This window comes from Paralichthys olivaceus, chromosome 19 (genome assembly GCF_024713975.1).
Source record: "Paralichthys olivaceus isolate ysfri-2021 chromosome 19, ASM2471397v2, whole genome shotgun sequence".
In the NCBI taxonomy this organism is placed as follows: domain Eukaryota; kingdom Metazoa; phylum Chordata; class Actinopteri; order Pleuronectiformes; family Paralichthyidae; genus Paralichthys; species Paralichthys olivaceus.
Window position 1 is genome coordinate 3,077,034 of NC_091111.1, and position 24,431 is coordinate 3,101,464.

Consider the following 24,431-nt stretch of genomic DNA (forward strand, 5'->3'; position numbering starts at 1 on the left):
ACAGCAGTGCTGTGCCTCGGTATGTGAGTGGGCGAGAGGTTGCGCTCATTCCCGTGACAGGACTGTAGTGCAGTTTGACAGTGCTGACAGTGACGGATGAATAGCCAATCCTCTAATCGTCCTCCCCTAATCCCCCTGGGCAGACGTCCTCCAAGCAGCAGACTAGACGACTGTTGTTGTTTACCAGGTAAAGATCAGTGAGGGACTCTGGAAGGGTGCAGTGCAGCCTAGGTGTAATAAGACGAAATGAGCAGATTACCCACCTGAGGGAAAGACAGTAAAATGATTTCACAAAGAACACCTTTGCTTCCTCATAGAGCTGCTATTTACTTTAATGATCAGATGACTTCCATCTGCATCTTGCCAACATGTTATTATTATCATTATTGTCAGATGAAAACACTGTCAGGTACTTGGAACTGGAGCTTTCTTTTTCGTTTTCTTCCTTGGTCTGGATTTGTTTTGTCATATTCTGGCTGTTGTGGAGCTTGAAATTAATAACTTTTGGCATCACTTTACCACCAGGCCAACTTGGCTCTTGTGATTTTACATTCAGTGATGTCTCCCTGCATAGACAGAAATATTTCTGATGATCTTGTTGGAGAGGCCTGTTTAAAGTGCACATAGGAGAAAAGGAGGTAGCAAGAGAGAGAGAGAGAGAGAGAAACTAGTGGGTTGCCATGGTGATCAGATCACAGAGCATGCTGGTGTGTTGCAGGGGTAGGGAGCTATATGACAGGATTGTGCTTTTCCGTGGAAATAATTCAGTTCCACTGCACAGAGTTGCAAGATAAAGAGGCTCAGCAGTAATGTGTAATTATTACCTTCCGAGCATGACCCATCGCCATCAGATTTATGGGGCTCTGAAGGGCCTGCTGAATGTGCTGCCATAAATTATGTGGGATTGATTTACAGCACTGAGCTGTCAACCCAGCTCAAAAATGACTGCAAGACATATCAGTTCCCTTTGTATTGGTTAGACTGTGTTTATATACTGTATGTATGTGTCAGCCATTGTCGGCCGTCCATTACTCCACACGGTATTGACTCATGCAGGGTTATCTGCCAGCTCTTGACTGACTATCACAAGCTGTTAATAACATTCTTCATGAATGAATGTCTCCCAGATCTGCCTGCTCTACAGTTTATTGCACCGGTGTTACAGTGGAGGTCACAGAGGGGTAGTTACAAAATGAGGCACCGTGTTAGGTTACTTCTCTTTGGCCTTTATGTGGTGAAGAAATGCTACCTCATGCTTCCTGGGGCACTCGTTTTTCCTACCACCCTTCTCAGTAATTCGGGTGTACAAACAAACATATGGAGAGGGCTGAACAAATAGCAGAGGGGGAAAGCTGCTTTGGTAAAAAATAGCTGTGGCCTAGGACTGTCGACTAGACACAATGAATACCGATGAGGAAGGAAGTTATTAGAGTGCAGGCTGGTCTGACCAGTGTGTTGTCATTCAAGGTAGCCAGAGTCACTTGAGGTCTCTGGGCAGATCCAGCTCTGTGGTTATAGGCTGTTGCATTCATGTGATCTACATCTGTGGAGAGAACTATCAGTAGCTACACAAAGACAGCAGATGCAGTCAGACTATTGAAAGGCCAATAACACATTCTTCTCTCTGGCCCTCTCCGGGGAAGTTCATATATAGTGGCATGATTAGATTCTCAAGTAAATTGGCCTTTGCCTACTTTTATGACAGAAGTAATGTCTATTGAATACAGTGTAGGTGTGACTTAGCCTCAATCCTTTGTAAAAGCGATGATTGGATTGAACTTTTTGAATATTGCACTTAGTAGTTTCCAACATCGAGAATTCAAGGTTTATGACCTGCAGCCAGCCACAAGCCTTCACCTTTACACCCATGCATTATCAAACTAAAGTTGAATCCAACAGCATGAAAATAAATGTTTCCATTCGCTACACAGCCAATATCCTGGCTTATGTGTGCTGATCTTATCAAAGTTGCTAAGATGTTGAGACATCAAACTGACCATCACTTGAATAACTCTTATTTCTTTGTGTTACTTACTTTTACCTTTAGCTTTACAGGCCTTGATTTGCGAGATTTTGCAGCAGAACCACAGGACAGGTCTCAAAACAGAATAGTTCAGATATTGCAATCATGCAGGTCACAGCTAATGTTACATGGGCTGCAACAATCCTACTTGGATTTAACAACTCTGCACGAAGAATTACATCCACCATCATCTGGACGTATAGAGATGCACGATACACACAGAAGCATTTGTTCCTCAGTCTGTCTCCTTCTCTCTTTGTGTCTCTCAGAGTTGCAGTGTAGGCGGTGAGCTCATTTCAGTTTATCGTCTGGCCACTGAGGTGCAAATATTGATCTCAGAGCGAGAGGGAGGAATAATGAAGCATTCCTGATGCATCAGCACACTTTTTTTTCTGTTGTTCAGTTGTTTTATAAAATGAAAATATATATATATATAGATAGATAGATAGATAGATAGATAGATAGATAGAAAAAAAATTAAGTAGAATGAAAGTGATCAATATCTGATCCACTAGCCTTGGACGATGGAGGAGATGCTCTATTTCACATATGAGGTGGCTGTTGTGAGAGCCCAATTTGCCATTCATCCCAGGGGACTATGGTTAATTTAGTCAGAGCAACAGGACAACATCTGTAAGTGTATACAGTATTGTCTAAATTATATAAGCCATTACAAACATGTATCAGTAATGTCTAAATAATGATGAGCACAGCTGAATGGAAAGCAAGTTGTGACTATTCAAGTTTACATTAGTGAGATTCTCTTCTTAAATCTATATTTAACAAGGGGAACATGTATAAAAATGTTCGTATGGTAACACAGGGAGCCTTATTTTGTAGCCCACAGAGGGAGACTTGTTCAAACTGAGCAACAGAAGTTCTGTTTACCCAAGTGTTTTACTTTGAAATCTATATTTATCTACCTTGATGCATATACAAAGAATGTAGTGACAGGGTAATGAGACCCCCTGAATCGATCCTGAAGTATGTGCATCACTCTGGAGCGATGAGATAAAAATAGAGATCATAAAGAGGATACTTTTATTTGTTGAGTCTGCAGAGAAGAGGATCAGGCTGGACTGGAGATCCCCGGGATTCTGCTCGAGCTGAGCTACAGCAAACTACGAGGGCCCTCAGGGCCAGCCGGGGCACAGAAACATCTCTATTCCTCTTCAGGGCTTTACATCCTGTGGTCGTCCTGGCAGCACTGAGACATTTAGCATCCAGTTAACTTACAGTGGTAATCTGCGAGATTCTTGTTGTGTTGATTTTGGCCAAATCGTTGCAGCTTGGCAGCGACTGCCATGGTGTTTTTGCACTCGCATTCTGAGAAATAGCTTGGCAATCAAACAGTGTGTCCAATGCTGAAAATTTTTTGTTGGTGTTAGGGATTTTGTGTTTATGAAGTTTGACAGTTTTTTTCATAGTTAGCTATGAATTTCTTCATGTGTTTATTCCAAATATTGCAGTTGCTACTGCCAGTACATTAAAAAAGGAGCAGTAGATTTTTCCCTTGAAATATGTACATGAAATTAAATGCTTCTAGCATAAATAAAGTTTTTAATGAAGCAGATAATGGTTAAAAAAAACAACAAAAAAAAACAGTTATTTATTCATTTAAAAATGTTTCAGATTATTACTATAATCCCCGGGATAGAAGAGTTAAGACTGAACTGCTCATCGGTACCTTCATTAAGACCTAACCCAGTACATACATGTGTATTGCTGCTTTATAATCCCATTTATTAGCATGTGAGATGTAGCAAGGTTAATTACAGAGATACTTCAGCGATACAGAGATACTCATTTGGTTTTGGATTGGATAAGGGACAAGTGTTACACAGACCTGGAGCAGAGGTGTCAGGCAGCAGTCACTTTAGAAAATTGCCTCAGCCTTGGATGCAAACTGACATATCAGAAATATCCGAGTGCTGACAGCCCCAGGGCCTTTGTGTGAAACGGCTGTGAATGGAGTAAGTGCTTGGGTGGGAATGAAGTGAGTGTTAATGTTTTCAGAGCAGGTCAAGAGACTGCAGGGGAGCACAGAGTGACCCCTTCCAGCGTGGGTCATCCATCGAGCTGTCCCACCTTGCTATTACAACTCACCTCAGGTCTCCACCTGACTCAGGCTAGCTGCTGCCCAGCATGCAGTGCCATGCAAAGATATCCTATTAACTGTTGGCTAGAATAAGAATTTGAGGGGGTAGCAGCTAGTCCACTAACACATTATTCATTGATCATTTAATCAGTACAATTAGTGGTTTTAGAAGGAGTTTCAGTGCAGTTACAAAATCAGTTTAACACCTATAATACACATACACAGTTTATTTTCAGGTTAAGCCCACATTTTCATTCTTGTTGCCAGAGTTTACAAGTCTTTCTGCTTGCCCTCAACAATGTAAGTTAGTCTTTTTTAGCCCAACACAATCATATTCACATTTTCAATGATGGAGCATACATACGCTTCCAACACACGCCAATAGCCATACCAGTTTGAAGAAGTCCAAAAGTTCAGTCAGTTTCAAGTTTTTGCATAAAGACATTCGGATATTCCAGGGGATTTCTCTAAATGAAATAACTATTGCAGTGAGGCAATATTGTTTTAAAGGAACAGAGAGCGCTCTTTTTACTGGAGGCACGTAGAGGTGTACTCTCTTCTAATCTGAGTAAGATAAGGGTAAGATAAGATACAGACAATGTATTTTCCTTAGTTTAAAAGAAAACGTATTACGACTTGGCTTGGCTGACTGGTTGGTTGGTTGGTTGGTTGGAGTGAATTTGTCCTTCACATATTAACATTTGTTCCAACATCATAAAAAGGTCCAGACTGTATAAGCTTGCACCTACAATTGCAATTGCACATGTGTTAGCAGATCTGTTTAAAGAAAGTCAAAGTGTCCTGAAGACACTCTAGGACTGTCTGTTTGCTTCAGGTCATTGTTGTGCTGAAATGTGAACATCACTCTACAGCCTCAGATCACAGCCGTCCTTGGGCGGGTTTTCTTCACAGACCACTTAGTGTTTGGCTGCATTCATTCTTCCCACTGTTCTGACCACTCTTCCTGTCCCTGCCATTGAGAACCTTCCCTGATGCCATGATGCTGCCTCCACCATGCTTCACCATGGGGATGATAACCAGCTGCAGGGCTGCATTTTCACCAGACTCACCCCACACAGTAAAATTGTTGTGTCATCAAACCAGAGAATATTTTCCCTCATTCTCTCAGTCTTTTTAAATACCATTTGGCAAACTCCACCAGGCTGTCATATAACATTTATTTAAAGTGGCTTCTGTCTAACCACATGACTAAAGGCCTGATTGATGGAGTGCTGCTGAGCTGGTTGTCCCTCTGGCAGGTTCTCTTGTCTTTGCAGTGGACATTAAAAGAGTGATCATTGAGTTCTTGGTCAACTAACCAACCAGACCAACGCCCTTCTTCTTGACTGGCCAATTCTAGAGGAATCCAAACTTCCATTTCACAAACACTGAGGTTACTTTTTTTGTAGTTTTAATTTAAGTTTTTGAATTTTAATAGATTTCTCTTTGTCATTGTGAATAATTGAGTGCAGATTGATGGGCAAGTGGCAAAATTAAATCTACGTCACAATAAAGCCTTTAGTATGTGAAGTATCACGTTACTTCTTTGACTGAATCTTCCCTTTGTCCCACATAGTGTTGTATTTTGAGACAGAATTTGAGTCTTGAACATCCATTATTTCTGCACGGTGCACGGTGTCAGGGCTGAGACCCAGCACAGCGCTGGTCCTGATAACAGATGAGCCCTACTTTTCACTCTGTACCCCACTTGCACGATAATGACCGAGAGAAATAGAGTGACTGAGGGAAGGGGGGAGGAGGTGGGATGAAGAGAATTGAGGAATAAATGTAAATCCAGAACGTTGGGTGTGAATTTATGACCGCAGTGGAAGTGTACTCAGTCATTGCAGCTTTGCCACTGAACTGGTTCTCATAGTGGTTGGCTAAATTTAGCCATCCCCTGTGTACCAGTGACTGGTGGATGCAGGGGAAAAAGAAACCAGCACAAGGTTGCAGCGTCTCCTTCCCCCTTGACTGGTTTGGACAAAGATCCCATCAGATCGTGTGGCGGTAAAGCCCACACTCCTCTCTCTGCTGTGCAGTATATGGAGAAGCTATCTAATCACAGAGATAGTCATCTTCACCTCTGCTTTACATGAAGCTGGCAGCTCGCACTGATGTTTTATAGCCCTCCCGTCACCTCGCTTTGAGGCTGGAGTTGTCATGCCCTGGCAAAGAAGTGAGAGCCCACTGTGGCCTTGAAAGCTCGGGTCATTATTTATTCATGTGTCTGCATGCAGATGTTGAGCTGAGATGAGAAATAGGGCTCCTGGCGGCTCAGAGGGCTGCATTTCTAACGAGGAAACTCGAGCAATTTTTTCTTTCAGAGACAGATTGACGTCTACATTTGCCGCGCTCTGAGGAGTAATTTCAATTCTGTCATGAGTAGGCACCTTGCTTTATCCCCCTGTGTGCGGAGCTTACACCAGGTGACACCTCAGCCACTTCTGTGCACCGGTATGAAGAAACATTTCTGCGCTGCCTCTGCTGCAGCCTCTGCCTGCAGTCATCTGAGCATTTAAGGGTCTCCGGGGAGCATCTGGCCCCGCTTCAGCAACCAGGTACATTGGGAATGGAGTCGCATCCCTTGCTCCTTTTTCCCCCCTCTCCTCCGCCTTTGTTTGGCTTTGTTCTTCCTGAGCTCCACGGAGGCAGCCACAGGGAGGGAAAGGGAGAGGAGAAAGAGAGAGCTGCAGCTCCTCTCATCTCTGCCAAGCTCTCCGGCTGTCTTCCTCTGGCTCTTTGTTATGCCTCCGCTGCTTCCCCTCGCTGCCTAAAGCTACAGCTCCCTGGTGCACACAGATACCACTGGGGTGGATCTGCCTATGATGTGCTTATCATAAGGTTTGCCATCACCTCAGGGAGAGAAGCTGACTTGTTGTTGCTCTCCAAACTGAGAGAAAGAAAAAGAAAAGCATACAACCTCACATTAGTGGAGGTATATCTGGCTTTGTGCTCTGCCAAATCACAACCGTATTTATTGCACTAATTCTTTTGTTCTGCAACCAGTATGGACTGCTGCAGATATTCATGACCCCCCCATCACCTGACACTGATTTGGATCAGGTTGACAAGTCACTGCCCCCCAAACCTGGCAGACTTCTCGGTCAGATGGAGAGGTGCTGTTCCAGGACAGATGGAGTGGGACTCTTTTCTTGGATCACCTTTTCCCCTCTGCCGGAGAATGTGCTACATGTTCAATCTGAGGCGGACAAAGCTGAAGGCTTCTCTGAAGTCCTGCTCTGTGTGCGGAGTGGTGCTGTTCTGCCACCTTGTGGTCAAATGTAGCTACTTATTCACTGCAAGCGCACGCATTCATACTGTACATTGATTTACCTGGTAAAGTACTTCTGTATTTATTAAAGTACTTCCATAATCTCCCTCATTATAACACACATCACACAGGCGATTCTTACTAAGAGAAGCAGAGAACTAAGTTTGTCTTGAGTACGTACAAAAAAATCTAACTGAAGACATATAAACTAAATGCAATCCACAATAAACTTGTGTGTGTAAAAAGAAATTCAGTAGTTAATAAATACCTGGACTTTTAAATTAAGTAAATGGTAACTTTTATTTTAATAAATATTAAATTATGAAATGTATAATTACACTCACACTTAAAGGTAACATTCTCTGAGAAATACATAATGAATAAATAGTGGAAATACCTGTAATGCTGACACCAACAAGAACAGTAATTCTGGATTGAGAGCAGAGACTGTAGAATGATTCCCCCCAAAAGTAAACAAGAAAATTAAAAATAATTCACAAGCTGTAGTCTCCAAATGCTAAATCCTGAGAATGTGAAGGTAATGATTCTAAAAAAAAAAAACTAAACTTAATTAAGAGAAACCCACCTTGTGCAGTTCCTGCAAATTCCAGATTCAAAAATCTTGGTAAATATCAGTATAACAGATAAAATCATTATATTGTGGTCCTGTTTACCAATTGTACTCCAAACCACATGATTCTACAGAGTTTGTCGCAGTCTCAGTTTACAAATCTGTAGATTACTTGTAAAAACCATTGGGGGATTTTTCACCATTGATCTAAAGGGAGCTCTGTAGCCTTTGCTTATCTCAGTGGATTAGATCGTTTCTCAGGTATGTGTACAAGCTGATTAACATCTACTTCCCTCTCATGGTGGCTTTGTTGCACCTGATAGGAAGTGACTAACTGCAACATGAACAACCGGAATCTCTGAAAACTGCACTGATTTACAGGGTCAGACATATTTTAAATGGAATCGCAAACATGACTTTGTGAATTTTATGTGTGTGGAAGTGTTTTTTTTTAAAAACATTTAGTTCAGTGATACATTCTTAATTGAATTAATCAGCTAATAACCGTTGAAAATGTGTCTGTTGGTGGCATGGTTAAAAAGAGTATTAGTGGGATTAATAGATTAAACATTGTCAAAAGACTATAATTATTGCAATACTTCAGTACAAAATGAAGAAGACATTTTACTTTAACTATATGTCCATCTACCTAAATGACTGCTGAATAACAAAACAGATTGAATCTGTCTAAAGGATAATGTAACTGATCTTTTGTGTCCTTTTTCCAGGTGAAGCTCCCTTTCCCCGTAGATCAAATCACAAATCTTCCACGGAATGACTTCCAAATGTTGGTGAAAATGCACAAACTGACCTCGGAGCAGCTCGAGTTCATCCATGACGTGAGGCGGCGGAGTAAGAACCGCATCGCCGCACAGCGTTGCCGCAAGAGGAAGCTCGACTGCATCATGAACCTGGAGTGTGAGATCAGGAAGCTGGTAAGTGGGCCGCCTCCATCACCTCACCTCAACAGCAAATGAAATGATACTGAGGTGAAAAACCTGAAGGACGGACTGTGGTTGTATGGTGCAGCTCCATTCTGTCAGCACATCAGAGTGCCCTCTGGTGTGAGGGTGTAAAACTGGAAAGCTTTGATTTGTTGTGTCAGCCTCAAGAAGTGTTACAGCCGTCTGTTAAAGGTCCCTATATATGAATTACAACAATAAAACTTTTATTCTAAACAACCTTTAAACATCACAGCTCACATGACTGACAGTTATTATATTAAAGGAGGACAATTCCCTGAAAATACTCATAATATGAAAGATTCTTGAGTTTCCAGGATACGATGAGAGGGATATTAGGAACATGGGCTGTGTGGACCTCTAGTGGTGGGACATCTGAACTGCAACAACATCAGACACATCACCCTCCACTCCACAGCCTCTGGCCTGGAAATAATCCCTTCTTCATATTTTCACAACACTCTATGACACTATATTATTTTGTCATGTAAACCAATATAATGTTAGTATTGGTTTCATTTGTATAATGAGGCCGAAACGTTTTTGAAGCAGTTAACTGTTTAACTGATTTTCTGCACTTCTCAGTGGCATGAAGAAAACTTTAAACTTCCCATATTCAGATACTGATACTGATTCTATCGCATTTCCAATCAACTTCAAGAAGAGTCTGGATAAGGACAAAATAACTGTATACCAGGGATATCATTGCATCTATAGATAATGACATGTCAGCAAATGTTGTAGTGTATTGTAAGATAACCATTATTTTGATCCAATCAGTTTTAACCTCTCACATTCAGCGCAGCCTCACACTGCAACAAAACATTTTTCGATATCCCAGAATATTATCTCAACTTTAAGTGGAATTCGCAAAGTTATACATAATCAGACTTATGTATATACAATGATTTCTCAAATATAACTGACAAGATACCAACAATATTTTTCTGCAGTTTTGGTAGTTAATCCTATGATGTAGAAAAAGACTGTCCACACCTCAAGGCACCTCGCCTGTCCCCACCGACTGCTCCTGAGCACTGGTCGCCTGCTTAAGCAAAAGAAATCGCGCAAAATTTGACTTCAGGCCATTAAAAATACACATGACAAGTGTGAAGCTGATAAAATGAATGGTTTGAGAGATATGTGTTCCACACCCAGACAGATGTTTGAGCAGGTAGATGAAAAGTGGTGATTATTGTAGGAGCAGTAGAATGCCAGCTGTTATCTGACCTGTTTACAGGTACAACAACATGTTTGCTTCCTGAGCCAACATAAAATCTGATTCAGAGATTGAAAGCTGTGTGCAAGATATCCACCTGTTAGCTACCTACCACTATACCAACATAATGCAGTTAAACAAAGTGCATGTGTGTGTGTGTGCAGGTGTGTGAGAAGGAGAAGTTGCTGACAGAGAGGAACCAGCTGAAGGCGTGTATGGGCGAGCTGTGGGAGAACTTCTCCTGCCTCTCCCAGGAAGTGTGCCGGGACGTCCAGCTGAGCCCCGAGCAGGTCCAGTCTCTACACCACTACTGCCCCGTGCTGCGGCCCGCCAACTCCACTGCCGGCAACAATGCTGGGCATGAGCCCGAGCCTCCCCGTAGCCCCGCCCACGGCCCCAACGCCACCCCCCTCACCACCAGCATCGACCTCACCGCCCACTCAGGCTCGGCCACGCCGGAACCGAGCTTCCACGGGTCACCCGGCCCCTTGGAGAGCGAGCCCGACGTGGCCGTCAGGAACGGGGCTGTGAAAGATATGGACGGCCAAGACGCCAGCTTGTACACAAAGTCAGGGCTGTCCACTGAAAAAACCAACCAGACGGTAACAGTTGATTTTTGCCAGGAAATGACTGACAAATGTACAACTGACGAGCAGCCAAGGAAGGACATTACTAAGTAGTGGTGGTTCTCTGTGTTGTTGGGTTTTTTTTTTTTTTATTATTATTTAATTTTAATCTTCAGACAAACCCTCTGTCAGGGTTGTTGAGATGTCGGCCTCTCCCAGTGTTCACTGAAAAACAAGCTTTGTATGTATTTATGTCTTTTTGTGCTGTTTTGTTTTGTTTTTTTATTTTTTGAACGGTTGACACTAAAGTTGTCTTAACAGCAGCAATACTGTTCTCCAGGTATTTCCTCTTATCATGACAGAGTGGGAACCTCTCACCAAACCCTTACAATGGTGCTACATTCGGCCCAGCAGCAACCTCTACAGTGGAGACTCTGCTCTTCATGTGTCGCTCGTCACAGTTCAACCTCATCGGACCTAAACAGCAGCTCTCCGCGTCGCTCTGTGTACCAACAGCATCTCTGCTTCTGCCTTTCTCTTCCTCGCCTCCTCCTCTCCTTCTTTCCCACTCTGTTTTTTAACAATCTTCTCTACCTCTCTCTGTCTCACCCACTCTCTCTGTCTCTCTCTCGGCGGTCTCTTCTCTCACTATATCTTAGTGGCCCTTTTCGTCACAGCAATTCAAACTCAGGAATAAAAAAATAAAAAAAATCCTCTGAATGTTCAACCGAATTCATGAAAAATGAGAATACAGTTTCTGTACACGAGGAAGTTAACGATGCAGTTAGACTGTAAAATGTTCATATGCAAAAAAAAAAAAGAAGAAAAAAAAATGTCTTCAAGCGTCTCACATTTGTATTCCTGTACAGGAGAACTTTGTACAGGCCGCAACCGAAAACATTCCTCCTTTGCCTTCCTCAGCACTGAATTGAAAGGAAAAAAAATGTTTTTTGCAGGTGGTTAAATGACTATTTTTTATTTCCCACTCATCAGCAATACCATTGTATTTGGGTGTTGTAACAGTGACTGACTTTTCAAGTGCTTGTTTGGCAGAATTGTATATAGTCTGGAGCATGATGACTGTAACAGTGATTTTGTACAGGTAGAGGCTTAGATGTTTCTTTTTCACCGGGGTTATATCAAGCACCTTTTTGCTAAGGGAAAATCTTTGCTTTGCTGTTTCCTGTCCTGCCTAATGAATATTCCCCGTCATGGTGGGTGTTCTTATACTCAGGAAATCAGCTCGATACACATGTAGACACTCACACACACAACAGCACATACAGACACATGCGTCAACACACATGTAAAATTGTTAAGCCCCATGCATGTATAAAAGTTAGACATTCAAGATGTTCTTTGTAATGCGCGGCTCAGGCCAGCTCCTCTCCACCTTTGACTCCTCTTTAAATGTGAAATTGCCTTGTGTTTTTTGGGGTAGATCTTATTTCTTATCAGTATTTAAAGATGCTATTCTTGTTCACTCGCGCAGACATGCTTTGGGTTTCTTCAGTGTTGCCGTTTAATGCCGGTTGTCAGCGAAAAGTGCAGCTAACATCGATGTGTCAGATATTTTTTTTTTTTTTTTTAATTGATCCTAACTAATATAAATACCTCTTGACAAAAAGATTTAAAGAAATCAGTAAATTGGACTATATTCAGGCACTTTGTTGTCCGGCCACGGAGCCATTTAGCACTTCATTGAGGATTTTTGTCTTTGTTTCAGAAAAAGACTGGAGCACTTAAATTGGCACTTCAAGAGGAGACATCATGTTGATATGATTATATGAATATACAGTAAAAGAAAATCTCTATGAAGAAGATGTATCTGAAACCTAAATACAAGAGGAATCTAATGTTTTAGTATGAGAGTGTTCACACCTTGTATTTGTATTTCTTTAGGACTTGAATAAGCTAATTCAAAATTCATTTGACGTGAAAGCAGTGTATGTGTCGTCAGAACGATTAAGCAACAATCATATAAGATAGAAACACGTTTGCCCTGATTGTGCATTTGTTTGAACATCTACTTTGTGAAGTGCGTGCATGCTGCCTATAGCTGTTTGCCTAGTTAGTTTGTCCAGCTTCTGTTTTTCCTCGCAAGTTCTCTGTGGAGCAGTCTGCTTTTAAAATGATTTTTTTTAAATCTATATATAAATCTATATATTTCTATGTATAAACAAGCTGAATTATCACAACTCTCACTGGAGGCTGGCTTTGAAGTACAAGTAGAGCCACGCTCTAGTGCAAAGGTGGAGTTCAATTGGAATGTGAAACTTTGTCCATTGCTCTTTAAAGCCCCAATCCAAACTGTCACTACTGTTAAACTAATATAGCTCCTGTCAGAGCTCCTGTTAGACTCTCAGAGCTCCTGTTTGAGTAATAGAGCTCCTGGTAGACTACCAGAGCTCCTGGTAGACTAATAGAGCTCCTGTTAGACTAATAGAGCTCCTGTTAGACTATCAGAGCTCCTGTTAGACTAATAGAGCTCCTGTTAGACTAATAGAGCTCCTGTTAGACTACCAGAGCTCCTGTTAGACTAATAGAGCTCCTGTTAGACTACCAGAGCTCCTGTTAGACTAATAGAGCTCCTGTTAGACTATCAGAGCTCCTGTTAGACTAATAGAGCTCCTGTTAGACTACCAGAGCTCCTGTTAGACTATCAGAGCTCCTGTTAGACTACCAGAGCTCCTGTTAGACTAATAGAGCTCCTGTTAGACTCTCAGAGCTCCTGTTAGACTAATAGAGCTCCTGTTAGACTCTCAGAGCTCCTGTTAGACTAATAGAGCTCCTGTTAGACTATCAGAGCTTCTGCTAGAGCAGAGCACTGACTGCCTAAGTTGAAGAAATTAGAAAAGCTCATTCAAAATCACACTGACATTTGCAATGTCTTTGTATTAATAAAATTGCTGATCACATAACACAACTTAACAATGTGTTGTGAGAATCCTGCACAGCCTTTGCTGAATCATAAAATGTAAAAGGTCCTGATTCTAATACAGAGTACTGTAGTAGATACAAATCACCTGAGAATTTGAACATATTCTATAGCACGTAAGATATGGGTACAACTAAGCTAAGCTAGCCACACCCCCTTACATGAACCAACAATGAGCTGTGCTACTGGAAGTGTTTCTTTAAATTTAGATTTAAATTGAATTCCTGAAAAATCAATGTGGACATGTGGCCGAATGGATTTCGGACTGGGGCTTTAAAGTTTGAACAAAATATTTAAAATTTCTACCCCTGATTTTTACTGATGTAAATGTTTTGACTTTAAAATTGTAGTTTAGAATATGATCCGACATGACTCTAAGTGTATTTTATGAACCTGTCTTTAAATTGTAAGACTGGTCTCTATTTTGTAGAGTGCATAGACCCGCAAGCGCACAAACACATGCACACATGCAGTACACACACACACACACACATATGATACACACACAGTACATACGTGGTGGCACAGCCTGGGTGCGGAGCAGTAGTAAATATTTGTCGACTGGTGTGGTTTCTCCTGTCCTCAGCTCTTTTTATTTTTTTTTATATGTTTTTTTTTTTTACTGTTTATGCTTTTTTCATTCTTGTACTTGTAACTGAAGCAGAACAGTATTTACCCATGTGGAGGTTCTACCAGGTTAAAGCCAGAAAATCTTTACAGAAGCTTCTTCTCTGCAAACATTTTCTACTCGTGTGCTTTTTCATTTGCTTGATGTTAAATTGAAGAACCCTGGTGTTGCATTGGGGAGCACAGACTCTTTGACCTTATGTTTTTTTCTGTCTGGAGAAAATTTGCGTAACCATTGTGACAAAGGAGCCTTTAGATGTGCTCCATATGCTACAATGAAGAATGTCTGTTCCCCTTACAGACCTTCTCTGTGTTGCTACTTCAACTTAACAAACCACAGAGGGTGAAGCGGACAGACAAACAGCTCTGCATCACACTCTCCAGGCAGAAAAGCCTTTTATCCCGAGCTCCGAGCTCTTTGAGTCTTGCTGCATGCTCCAACACTGACTGTTTGGTGAAGTTATAATCCTCCATCCATCCTCAGCTTCAGTGGTGGGGTGAGTTAAAGTCAGCAATGTCAACATTGTAATTATTCCTGGAAAAACTGTCTGGTTTACATAGAGGAATTTTGTTTATGGTGCTAAAGTCACTGGAAAACTACATTGAGAAAAAGAAAGTCCTTGCCCCATCCCTCCTGGTAATTGTGCAGCTCTATGGTTCCCCCAAAAAATTTTTCCAGTCCCCTCCATTGTTTTGTGTTGTTGGCAGAAATCGCAAATGAAAACAAGACAAAGTACATTAAGTGACAAAATATGTTTTTGTCTTTTGGGTGAAACAACTACAAAAGTTGCTCAGGGAGCCGAGCATTTCAATCTGCTCTCACTCAAAGTCAACCTTTTGCTTTTTTCAAGTAAAAAAGAAATCATTTTAATGTTGATATCATTTATAGGTGCATTCATTCATTTGTTTGGCCACTTGGGGGCAGCAGAACAAGCTGTAAACAGGCATATTATCTATCAACAAGTTGATTTGGCTCATTTCCACGTCCAGCAGAAACTGTCATGTCTGTGTACTTTTGATGAATGTTATAGCCACTCTCCTTTTAGCTCTGTTTTGGTCTCCTCCAGCTCCTTAGAAAAAGGACGTGGCTCTTGAGTTATTTGGCGCTGCTGTGTTCACCAGCAGGTAGCTAACTTTCTCACATTTCATTGATTATGTAGAAATATTGATTAGTGCAACTTTAATATGAAGTTACAGGAATAAAAAAAAATTAAAATGAATGAATGAATTTGAGATATGAGGAATCCTTCAGGTTACTTTGTGCAGGCCAGACACTTTTTGTTCATAGCTATTACCACGGATTGATTTAAGTGAACAATTTCGCTGTTGCTGTAACTCTGTAATTGAAAGCTCTCACCATTTTTTTGCTGTGTATTTCTCTGTTATAGTTCAACTTTTTTTTTTTTTTTTTTTTTTTGTTGCTGCTTCTCTGAAACAAACACTGGCTTTTCAACTCCAAAGGTTGTTCTACAAAAGAATATGAACAAAATCATGCCTTTCTCACAGACTGCTTAACTTTACTGAGAAGAAGAAGAAAAGAAAAAAGAATCTGGTACCCTGGTCGAATGCGCAGGCTGAGCTCATCGAAGATAAGACATGGAAATGGAATATGTTTACAAATAGGTGTCATGTCACGTATGATCAATTCTTGCCATGTAAAAATCACTTGGTTCAATTAGACTGGTTCTTGGTGTTGTGTAAAGAGACAAAGATTGAGATTCCTCGACTTGTCTTTAATCCAACTTTTGGGATGGGTTAGCATTACATGAATACAAGTGCACCTCCGATATTTGCCTTAGAACGTGCAGAGGCCATAGTTCACATTCAAGTGAAGTGAGTGTATGCAGGGGCCTGGACCCCCATCCCTGAGTCACCAGTGCGGACTTTCTCACACTTATCTACCTGTGAAATCCTTCATACCTCTCATAACTGGTCAATGACTGTATCAGCAAACTGCATCAGGTGTTTTTTCTACATGCTTTTTACACAGATTATATGGATTATTGTACTAGTCAATTTTGGTGCATCATTTTTAATGTAATAGCTCTTAAGCTTGTAGTTCAAGTTGTTGTTTTTTTCTTTCATTTTTCTAGATGATTGTTTTGTGTTAATATTGTCAATTCGAAATAGCTGTTATTTGCTTATTCTCTACTAAGAGTTCTTACCTTTATAATTTTTAAATGCTACATGACCCTAATTAATTAAAATGACTTAATAACCATTGTAAATACTGTATTGTGCAAACCCAGTTTTCATTAATTTCAATTGCTAGTGTTATCTAAACGACTTTTTTGTCTAGACACCATTTCTCTTTATGAAATAAAGAAACATGCATATCACATTTTCTGTTTTGTGATAGTTTTTTTTCCAATACATGATCAAATGTTGCTTAGTTCCAAACATGAATTAATACAGCTTCAACATATCTCTTTAATTTGACCAAATCTTGACTTCCTGTCTTAGTGTTATTTTACCACAAACTGACCCTCAGCAGATTTTTATTATGTCCTGGACTGAGACGCTGTTGAGATATTGTATCTTGTTGTGGACAGAGGCCAACCAGCTCAGTTTGCTGTGTTCATGCTGCATTTAAGTCCCTCCAGAATAAAACAAAACACAAGTCAGACAAAACAGTTCAGTCAAGCTGAAGAGGGAAAAGAGTTTAATAGAAAAGAACAGCAGGACACCAGAAATATTTGCAATTACAGCTCAAATTTCTCAGATATCTTCATAAACAATATAATGCGACTCTCAGTCAAAACAAATGTTAAATTTAAAGAACTCTTTTTTTCTGCAGCTCGTTCAGTATGATAAATCATAAACACCGGTTTAGAGAACTCTCATCTTTGTGTGCTCACCAATTCCACAATCTGTAATTACAATCTTCTGTCAAGACTTTTGGCCTCATTTTATGAGCTGTCACATGTGCTTTGAGCCAAATGGAATTTGGATTCCCTGTTGGATTTCTGTTCTCCAAGAGTAGCCTGCAAACTGTCAACATAAAAGATGCTGGAGATAACGTCGACGTGAAGCAAATTATTAGGCATTTTAATAATGAGAAATATAACTGAAGCTTCTGCTCGTGTATGATACATTCTATTTTAACATACTGTGAAAATGCACAGCTGCAGCTGAGAGACGGGATATTTGCTTTGTACTCAGGATCCTCAATCCCCTTCTTTAACTCATCCTCTGGCTCGGACCCAAGATGCTCATTTGCACTTTACTTTTTCATGATTGAAGACAGCTCCAGAATCATGCTCTGAAAGAAAGAAAGGAAGAAAGAAAGATACAAATTGAAGGTTATGTCTCAGACACTACGCGTTTCTCTCATGGAGCACTAAAATGGACATGTCATTCACAAGGCTCCTTAAGATATGTTTATGTTATGTATTATCATTCATTCCGTGTTTTCTGTTTTATTTTGGTAACCCTTGTCTCTCATTTCAGATCCCACGTCCTGTCAAGTTTCCCTCCTGTGTGATTGACCCTCATGTGCTTCACCTGTACTTGATTGTCTCACCTGTATGTCATTGTCTTCCCTCCCCTCACAACTATTTAGTCGGTGGCTGCGCTCAACTAGTCCATTTTGTAGGAACCTTCTTACCTGAGTGAAATGATCCAGAAGTGTTTCAGTGGTTACCATCATAAGAGCTGTTTAAATTCTCTAAATGTTAAGGAATGGAGCGTCAATGCTTCTAATATCTCCTTTAGCAGAGGAAACCTCGGACGATCCTTATTGAAAGGAAAAAGGTATTTAATTTGAAACAACCTCGTAGTCTCACCTGGAAAGACCCATGTAAATATAAAATAAAATAAACAGCTGTTTTATTCCCATGACAGGATCCAGAACTGATGTGAATCCTCACATTTGTCTGAGCTTCTGATTTCTTCCCTGTTACATCTGTCCAGTCAACAACAAACACATTGAACTTTAGTTTATCATCAGAACTAAACTCAAAATATAACACAAATAGAAAAGTCACTTTAATCCCCCGATTGTGGACTGCAACACAAACTATTTCCCCCACTTAAATAGGGTTTTCTCCACGTATATTCCTCATTATTTCAGTCCTGTTTGTTTTATCCTCATTTTCAATTTAATCTGTTTAGATTGTACTTCCTGTTGGGATTAAATGTCCCCTCTATGTAAAGTGAAAACATCTTTCCTCAGGATATGTTATTTTGTCTCGGACAGGAAACTACCACCTGTCAGAGCACAGCCTAGAGCACAGAGTACCGTACTCTTTGTGAGTATCTTCTGTAATATATAAAGTTGGATCTTCTCTGCACCGTGGTTCTCCTTTCCTAACTCCTTGCGGCTTCTCCTTCACATCTTACCTTGAACCTGTGGCGTATTCCATCGGGGTCGAGGAATAGTGGTTAGGAAAGGAGATTACTTGGACTTCCCAGTAATCAGTTCCAGTGTGCTTCCCTTAAGCACTGCATGGACAGATAGCAAAACTATGCAGTGTGTTCTGACAGCGACAGGCCCACTGTCAAGTGTTAAAGCAACAAGTACACTTGAGTGCTCAGTTACCATCAGATTCTGACCTCTAGTGGTGTAACTTCTCACTCCCCTGCAGTGATGTAACAAGTGAAAGCCAGGGTGTGACAGTACGCTGTGACATCACTGGTGGGTGCGGTTACAAGTGAAACAAAACAGACTGTGACCACACCCATTGGAGGTGAAACAGAGGGAGTCTTAAATATTTCCACTTTTTTCCTCAGAGCATCTTTCAAATCATAAAACATAACAAACGAGCAAAAAACACGATTCAATTACATCAAATGTTTCTGTTTTCATTTTCTTATGTTCTTGTTTTTCTTTAAAATAAGTTTGATATGATAGATGATATACACATCTGTTACTACTACTAATATCAACTATAACACATTTTATTTGTATTAGAATTTGTGCAAAAAAGGCTAAAAAAATAGTCTAGCAGGTTGTAAGCTACAAGTGACGACGTGTCGCTGTATAAGTGCCATGTTACCACCAGATTTTGAAAGACAAGACCAAATCTATATGTATATGTGAACTTTATGTTCAGCTGGAAGGTGAAAATTTTACCAGAGCCAATGAATACAGCTGATTTAAAAATGTAAGTAAAATACATTGTTGTATGGATTTTATTCTGATATACAGGATGATTCTTCAGATTTTTATCTTTAACAACGGTCATGCTGAGTTGTTCATGCCAAATGGAAAATAATCGACTCAGTCAAGAGCTTGTTGTCACTGAAACAAGCTGATGGCAGCCATACAGATAACAATATGTCATCATACTCACTTTATATGTATGTTTTAATTAGATTTTATTCAGGCATAAATCTTCCATAGTAAAACACAGTTTTTTAGCTTGAGGGCCAGTGTGTGAGATTTAGTGCTATTAAGTTGCACATTAAAACCAACAGAATACCGCCCCTGTCATCCCATTATGACTTCAGCTAATATACAAAAAGGGAAGGGCCCTCTCAAGGGCCAGTGTTTGGTTTGTTCACTCTGAGCTAAACTGCAGAAACATAGCAGTGCAAATAGACTCCATGGAAGAGGCGCTCATTTGCCAAAACTCTATGATTCACAGTTTCTGGGTTTATATCACTTATGAAATCATAATGATGCATATTATTCTCCATTTCTGTCAACAGATCATCCTGAATCCTACACATTGGACACTCCTGCACTCTGAAGTGTTTTTCCGGTGACACATCAGGCAACATGTAGCACGTCTTTCAGTGAGTTTGACTTTCATTGGTACAGCACAACTGGCTACAGCTGTGTTTAACACTGATCAGGAAACCTCTGTGTATATATGGGCCTTGACATCTCAAGGCACCGACCCTTCTAAGATGTTAACCAATTGCAGAGGAGTGGGCTAGTTGACCAATCAGAGCAGAATGGTCTTTTTTAGAAACAAGAGTTTGAAAAGAGATTCTGCAACAATGCACTGTATGAGTTCATGTTTCTTTTAATTATCACAATATGTAAACCTGTTGTAGTAAATCCCCAAATTAAGTTTAAAGGTCTAAGGTCTAAATGCCAAAATATGGGCTACATCCTTATTCAAAAGATATTTCCTTTCAGTTTGAGAGCAGGACTTGTTGATTTCACATTCAGATGTTGTACTGTGCTCACTCAAAAGCCTGCTGTTGTATTCTAATATACGCTGCCACTATCCTTTTTGTAGTTTCTTCTGCTCTAGGATTTTGTTGTCCTGCCCCTGTTGTGGGTGTGTTGGCTTTAAGCCTTTGAGCCCCGTACAGGTCGTTACTTTAACCGCGTTCATGCACTCCTGCTCTCCACGGCGTCATGGAACAGGAGTCCAGCAGACAGCTGGTCAAAATGGAGCAGCAATAAGGATCTCAATTAAGTTGGATTAACATTTTGGAAACACTGTTATAAGCAACTATAACAATAAAACAAACAGCCTTGTTTCTTTCCCCCCTGTGTCTTATGTGAACTGCACCAACAGCAAAAGTAATCAAAACAAGGGTGGGGCAGTTTTATCCAAGCAGTCTGCTGCTCCGAGTCCAATCAGGGTATATTCGTGTGCAAAGCATTACAAAATCAATCAATCAATCAATTATATCATAACCCATATCATACCACATAAAATCATGGATTTATTGGGTCCTGCTCTCAAACTGAAAGACTGTGTGCTCTTGAATAAGAAAATAGAAACATAGCACCAACCTTTGTTGCTTTAAGGGTTCCAGATAAAACAAGACTGAATGATAATTGCATGTTCTCACCATGGACATCCTCCTCCCACTGGATGGAGGTGGGGTCACCATTGGACTCTCTCCCTGGTTGAGGTGCTGGGCCTCGAGGTCTGCCCCGCTCTGAGAGTCGGCACTGTCCGATGGAGTGGCCAGCATCCCTTCTGACATTCCTCTGGACATAAAACTGCACTTCCTGGCTGTGGGGTAGTGGTCGCTCTCCGGAGAATCACTTGTGTCACTGAACTCCTTACAAACACTCACCCTGCTCTGCTTCCTCTGCGCGTTCTTCAGGGCTGCTGGGATCTCCATGTGGCTGGCCATCAGTGTGGGTCGGGGTCCTGCATACTGCGGCTGGCCTGAGCCGCGCCGTCCGTTCGACTCCTCGCTGCTACATGACGGTTTCCTGCTCTCGAGAGTGAAGCGCCGCTCCACAGCCCCCAGCTGCTGCAGACCCGGGATGTCAGCTTGGCTTGGCAGGTACGTCTGTGCGGGGGGCTGATGGAAATGCTCCTGATCCCGAGAGGCCACTGGGAGCAAATTCAAAGGCAAAGTCTCCCCGTGAGCATCAGACAAACCAGGGCAGTTTAACTGTGTGAGATGCATCAACCTCTGTGGTGAGGAGTTAGTGAGCACGCACACCTGCTGCACCATGGAGTTTTTCTTTGACCTGCACATGCTTTCGTCATCTCCATATTTGTATCCGTACAAGCTTTGTTTGATCTTCTTCACCCCTAGGTGGAAAATCTCCAGGAGATTGAGGAATAAAGAAACTCCAGCAATAACCAGCATGAAGACCATGAAAATGTTCTTCTCTGTTGGTCGTGACACAAAACAATCGACACTGTTGGGGCAAGGCAACCTCTCACATTTGTACAGAGGAGAAAGCCCAATGCCGTACAGAGCACACTGACCTATAATAAAGCCCACCTCCACCACAGATCTAGTCAAGATATGGAAAACATATGTACGCAATAAGGAGCCTCTGAGGGGAGCTTTCCTTACTTTCTTCTGTTCATCTAGTTTCCTGAGCTCTCGCTCGATCCTCTTATGGTCCTCCTGGATGGGGTCTGTCCCCTCCAGCTCAGCTTTAAGATAAGCTTTTTTCCTGTGCCTCTCTTTCTCCAGGGTCCTCAGACGGTATAAGGCGTGGCCCATGTAGACCAGAGACGGAGAGGACACAAAGATGATCTGAAGGACCCAGTAGCGGATGAGGGAGATGGGGAAAGCCTGGTCGTAGCAGACGTTCTTGCAGCCAGGTTGGTCTGTGTTGCAAACAAACTCACTCTGCTCGTCGTCCCACACGTCCTCAGCTGCAACACCGAGCACGAGCATCCGGAAAATGAAGAGGATGGTGAGCCATACCTTCCCTACAATGGTGGAATGGATGTGGACCTCTTCTAAAATGCTCCCTAATAAGTTCCAGTCCCCCATCTTCTCTCACATTATTATTTGCTGTCATCGAATAAAGAAAATCATGAGTAGTTATCAGTCTTTCATCAAATGGGATTGTCAAAATTTTTTTTACTTACATGCTTTCTAGGGTCCTTATCTCTGGTGCTTCCGTATGAAGCCAGTGTAAAAGAGCAGATTCATTTGTGGGATGTCTGGGCTCAACTGTCATCCCTTGAAGACAGACCCCTCTGTGCAGTGCAGCTGACACTATTTCAGTGCAGTGGCAAACTAGGACTCCAGTTTGAAGTGATCGATCCACCACATGACCCTATAATGCCCTGAGGTTAGCTTCACCCTGCTACTTTGAACAGGACACAACACAAATAGCACAAACTGAAACATCAATACGCTGCCATGGACAATGTTTTCAACTTTAATGCTTATAAATAAGTTCCGATGAGGGTGCTACAGCATATGAGGACATACATGCAGCGGTATGCTTTCAACCACATGGATTCAGTTTATACATGCAGATATGGTTTCCCCAGTTTAGTGTGGAAGACATCAACTGGTTTAATCTGAACTCCACCCAAACACCTCTGGGATGGAGGGACTGACATCCAGCCAGGACTTATCAGCTGACATCAATGCTTGACCTCAATAATGCTTTTGTGGAGGAACAGGAGCAAATTTAAGGTTTGACTTAACGTCCCATTTTGATTAAGATTATATTTAGGGCTGGATCACGTGAACCCTGAATGGTTCAGGGTACATATGCTGCTATAGGCCTAGAGTGCAGGGGGAACTCCCATCATGCACCTCTCCCTCTTTCTGGCCCCATTTATTTTATAACATGTCTCTAACTTTGTGTTTTTTTTCAATAGTCTCTCTCTCAGTTTTAAGGTCTTAACTTTACTTTGTGTCTTGATAACATATGCTATGATTTAAATTAGCACCATATAAACAAAAATTGAATGGAAGTTATATAGGGGGAGGCTGTAGCAGCACGTTGATCCCGATGGGTTATCATTCCCATGCAATGGATTTTTATCAGAATGGAGTCCTCAGTACAGCTCATGTCATAAGCGTTGATTTAATATTTATGTGGACATCAGCAGTGATGTCCTCAGCTCTATCTCATCATTAGACTCAACTGGCCTCTCTCCGAGTGGCAATATACCCACTCGCACTAAAGTAATCTCTGCTGTATGGCATCAAAACTTAGCATTTAAACTTTTCACAGAAATGTTCTCACACTTCTGTAATTACTTTTAAATTCCTGTGTCATGGAGCCAACTTCATTGTGTAATTTCCTGAAGTCAGTTTTGGTGAGAAGTGGGTGCACATTCCTCTCGCACATCTGATGTAAAATACAAACAAAGTTCTTCAATACATAGAATTAAACACAAGTAGAGGTAACGAGGGTGCAAAGAGCATTCAGTAGTTGTAAATGATGTAAATAATATGAATATTGCCCAGTTCCTGCTCACACAGGAGGACTGACTGACCTGATCCGTAGGAATCATCCACTTTAAATTTCTCTGTGCCTGATATAATAAAATATGTATTGCCACCAAGGATGTTATGTTTTTCATCCCATTCTAGTTTTCTGTTGGGGGGGGGGTGATGCCACCTGTGTCCATCCATCCATATACCTTTGTAGGTCATGGGGGTGCTGGAGAACTGACATTGGGTGAGAGGAGCTGTGCACCCCAGGGCCACTGCTAACCTGTGTCCACTTAATTGGTACTAATTCCAGAGATCCTCTCTGATTGGTCACAGACAGTAAGTGACTGGGATATTTAAAAAAAGGCTTTGGGAATCAACAGACGTGGCTCTGTTTCTCTGTCTATCTGGGATAATGAAGAAGGGCCAGGGTTTTGTGGACTATGTAGGTTTCCTTCATCAAATATCTGCAGAGAATTGATGAAGCTTGTGAAACATTTTTTGCTTGCTGTTTTCAGGGACTGTCTTTTTCGTGCTGGGACTCAAGGAAGTGCTTAAGCACTTAATTTAGAGTCATGTCTCAACATAA

The 24,431-nt window shown here is 41.3% G+C and overlaps 2 protein-coding genes across 5 annotated transcripts in view; one reads left to right on the forward strand and one right to left on the reverse strand.

Moving 5' to 3' along the window:
* Positions 1 to 16,619, forward strand: part of bach2b (BTB and CNC homology 1, basic leucine zipper transcription factor 2b) — an 88,131-nt gene extending 71,512 nt beyond the window's left edge. For all 3 annotated transcript variants that reach the window (XM_069514768.1, XM_020091531.2, XM_069514769.1), the window contains 2 exons: positions 8,695 to 8,901; positions 10,312 to 16,619. In XM_069514768.1, coding sequence (XP_069370869.1) covers positions 8,695 to 8,901; positions 10,312 to 10,827 — 723 coding nt within the window. In that variant the 3' untranslated portion in view covers positions 10,828 to 16,619. The remainder of the gene's footprint in view (positions 1 to 8,694; positions 8,902 to 10,311) is intronic.
* On the reverse strand, positions 10,851 to 23,571 carry gja10b (gap junction protein alpha 10 b). Of its 2 annotated transcripts, none has more exons than XM_020091643.2 (2): positions 21,035 to 22,518; positions 10,851 to 17,540 (listed from the first exon to the last, which is right to left on the reverse strand). In XM_020091643.2, exons 1-2 carry the CDS (start codon positions 22,433 to 22,435, stop codon positions 17,502 to 17,504), a joined length of 1,440 nt encoding a protein of 479 aa, XP_019947202.1. In that variant the 5' UTR covers positions 22,436 to 22,518; the 3' UTR covers positions 10,851 to 17,501. The 2 variants fall into 2 exon arrangements, with proteins under 2 accessions (XP_019947202.1, XP_069370871.1); XM_069514770.1 differs by lacking the exon at positions 10,851 to 17,540 and adding an exon at positions 22,534 to 23,571 and having other exon boundaries at positions 20,038 to 22,456.
* Between the last annotated feature and the right edge of the window lie 860 nt (positions 23,572 to 24,431).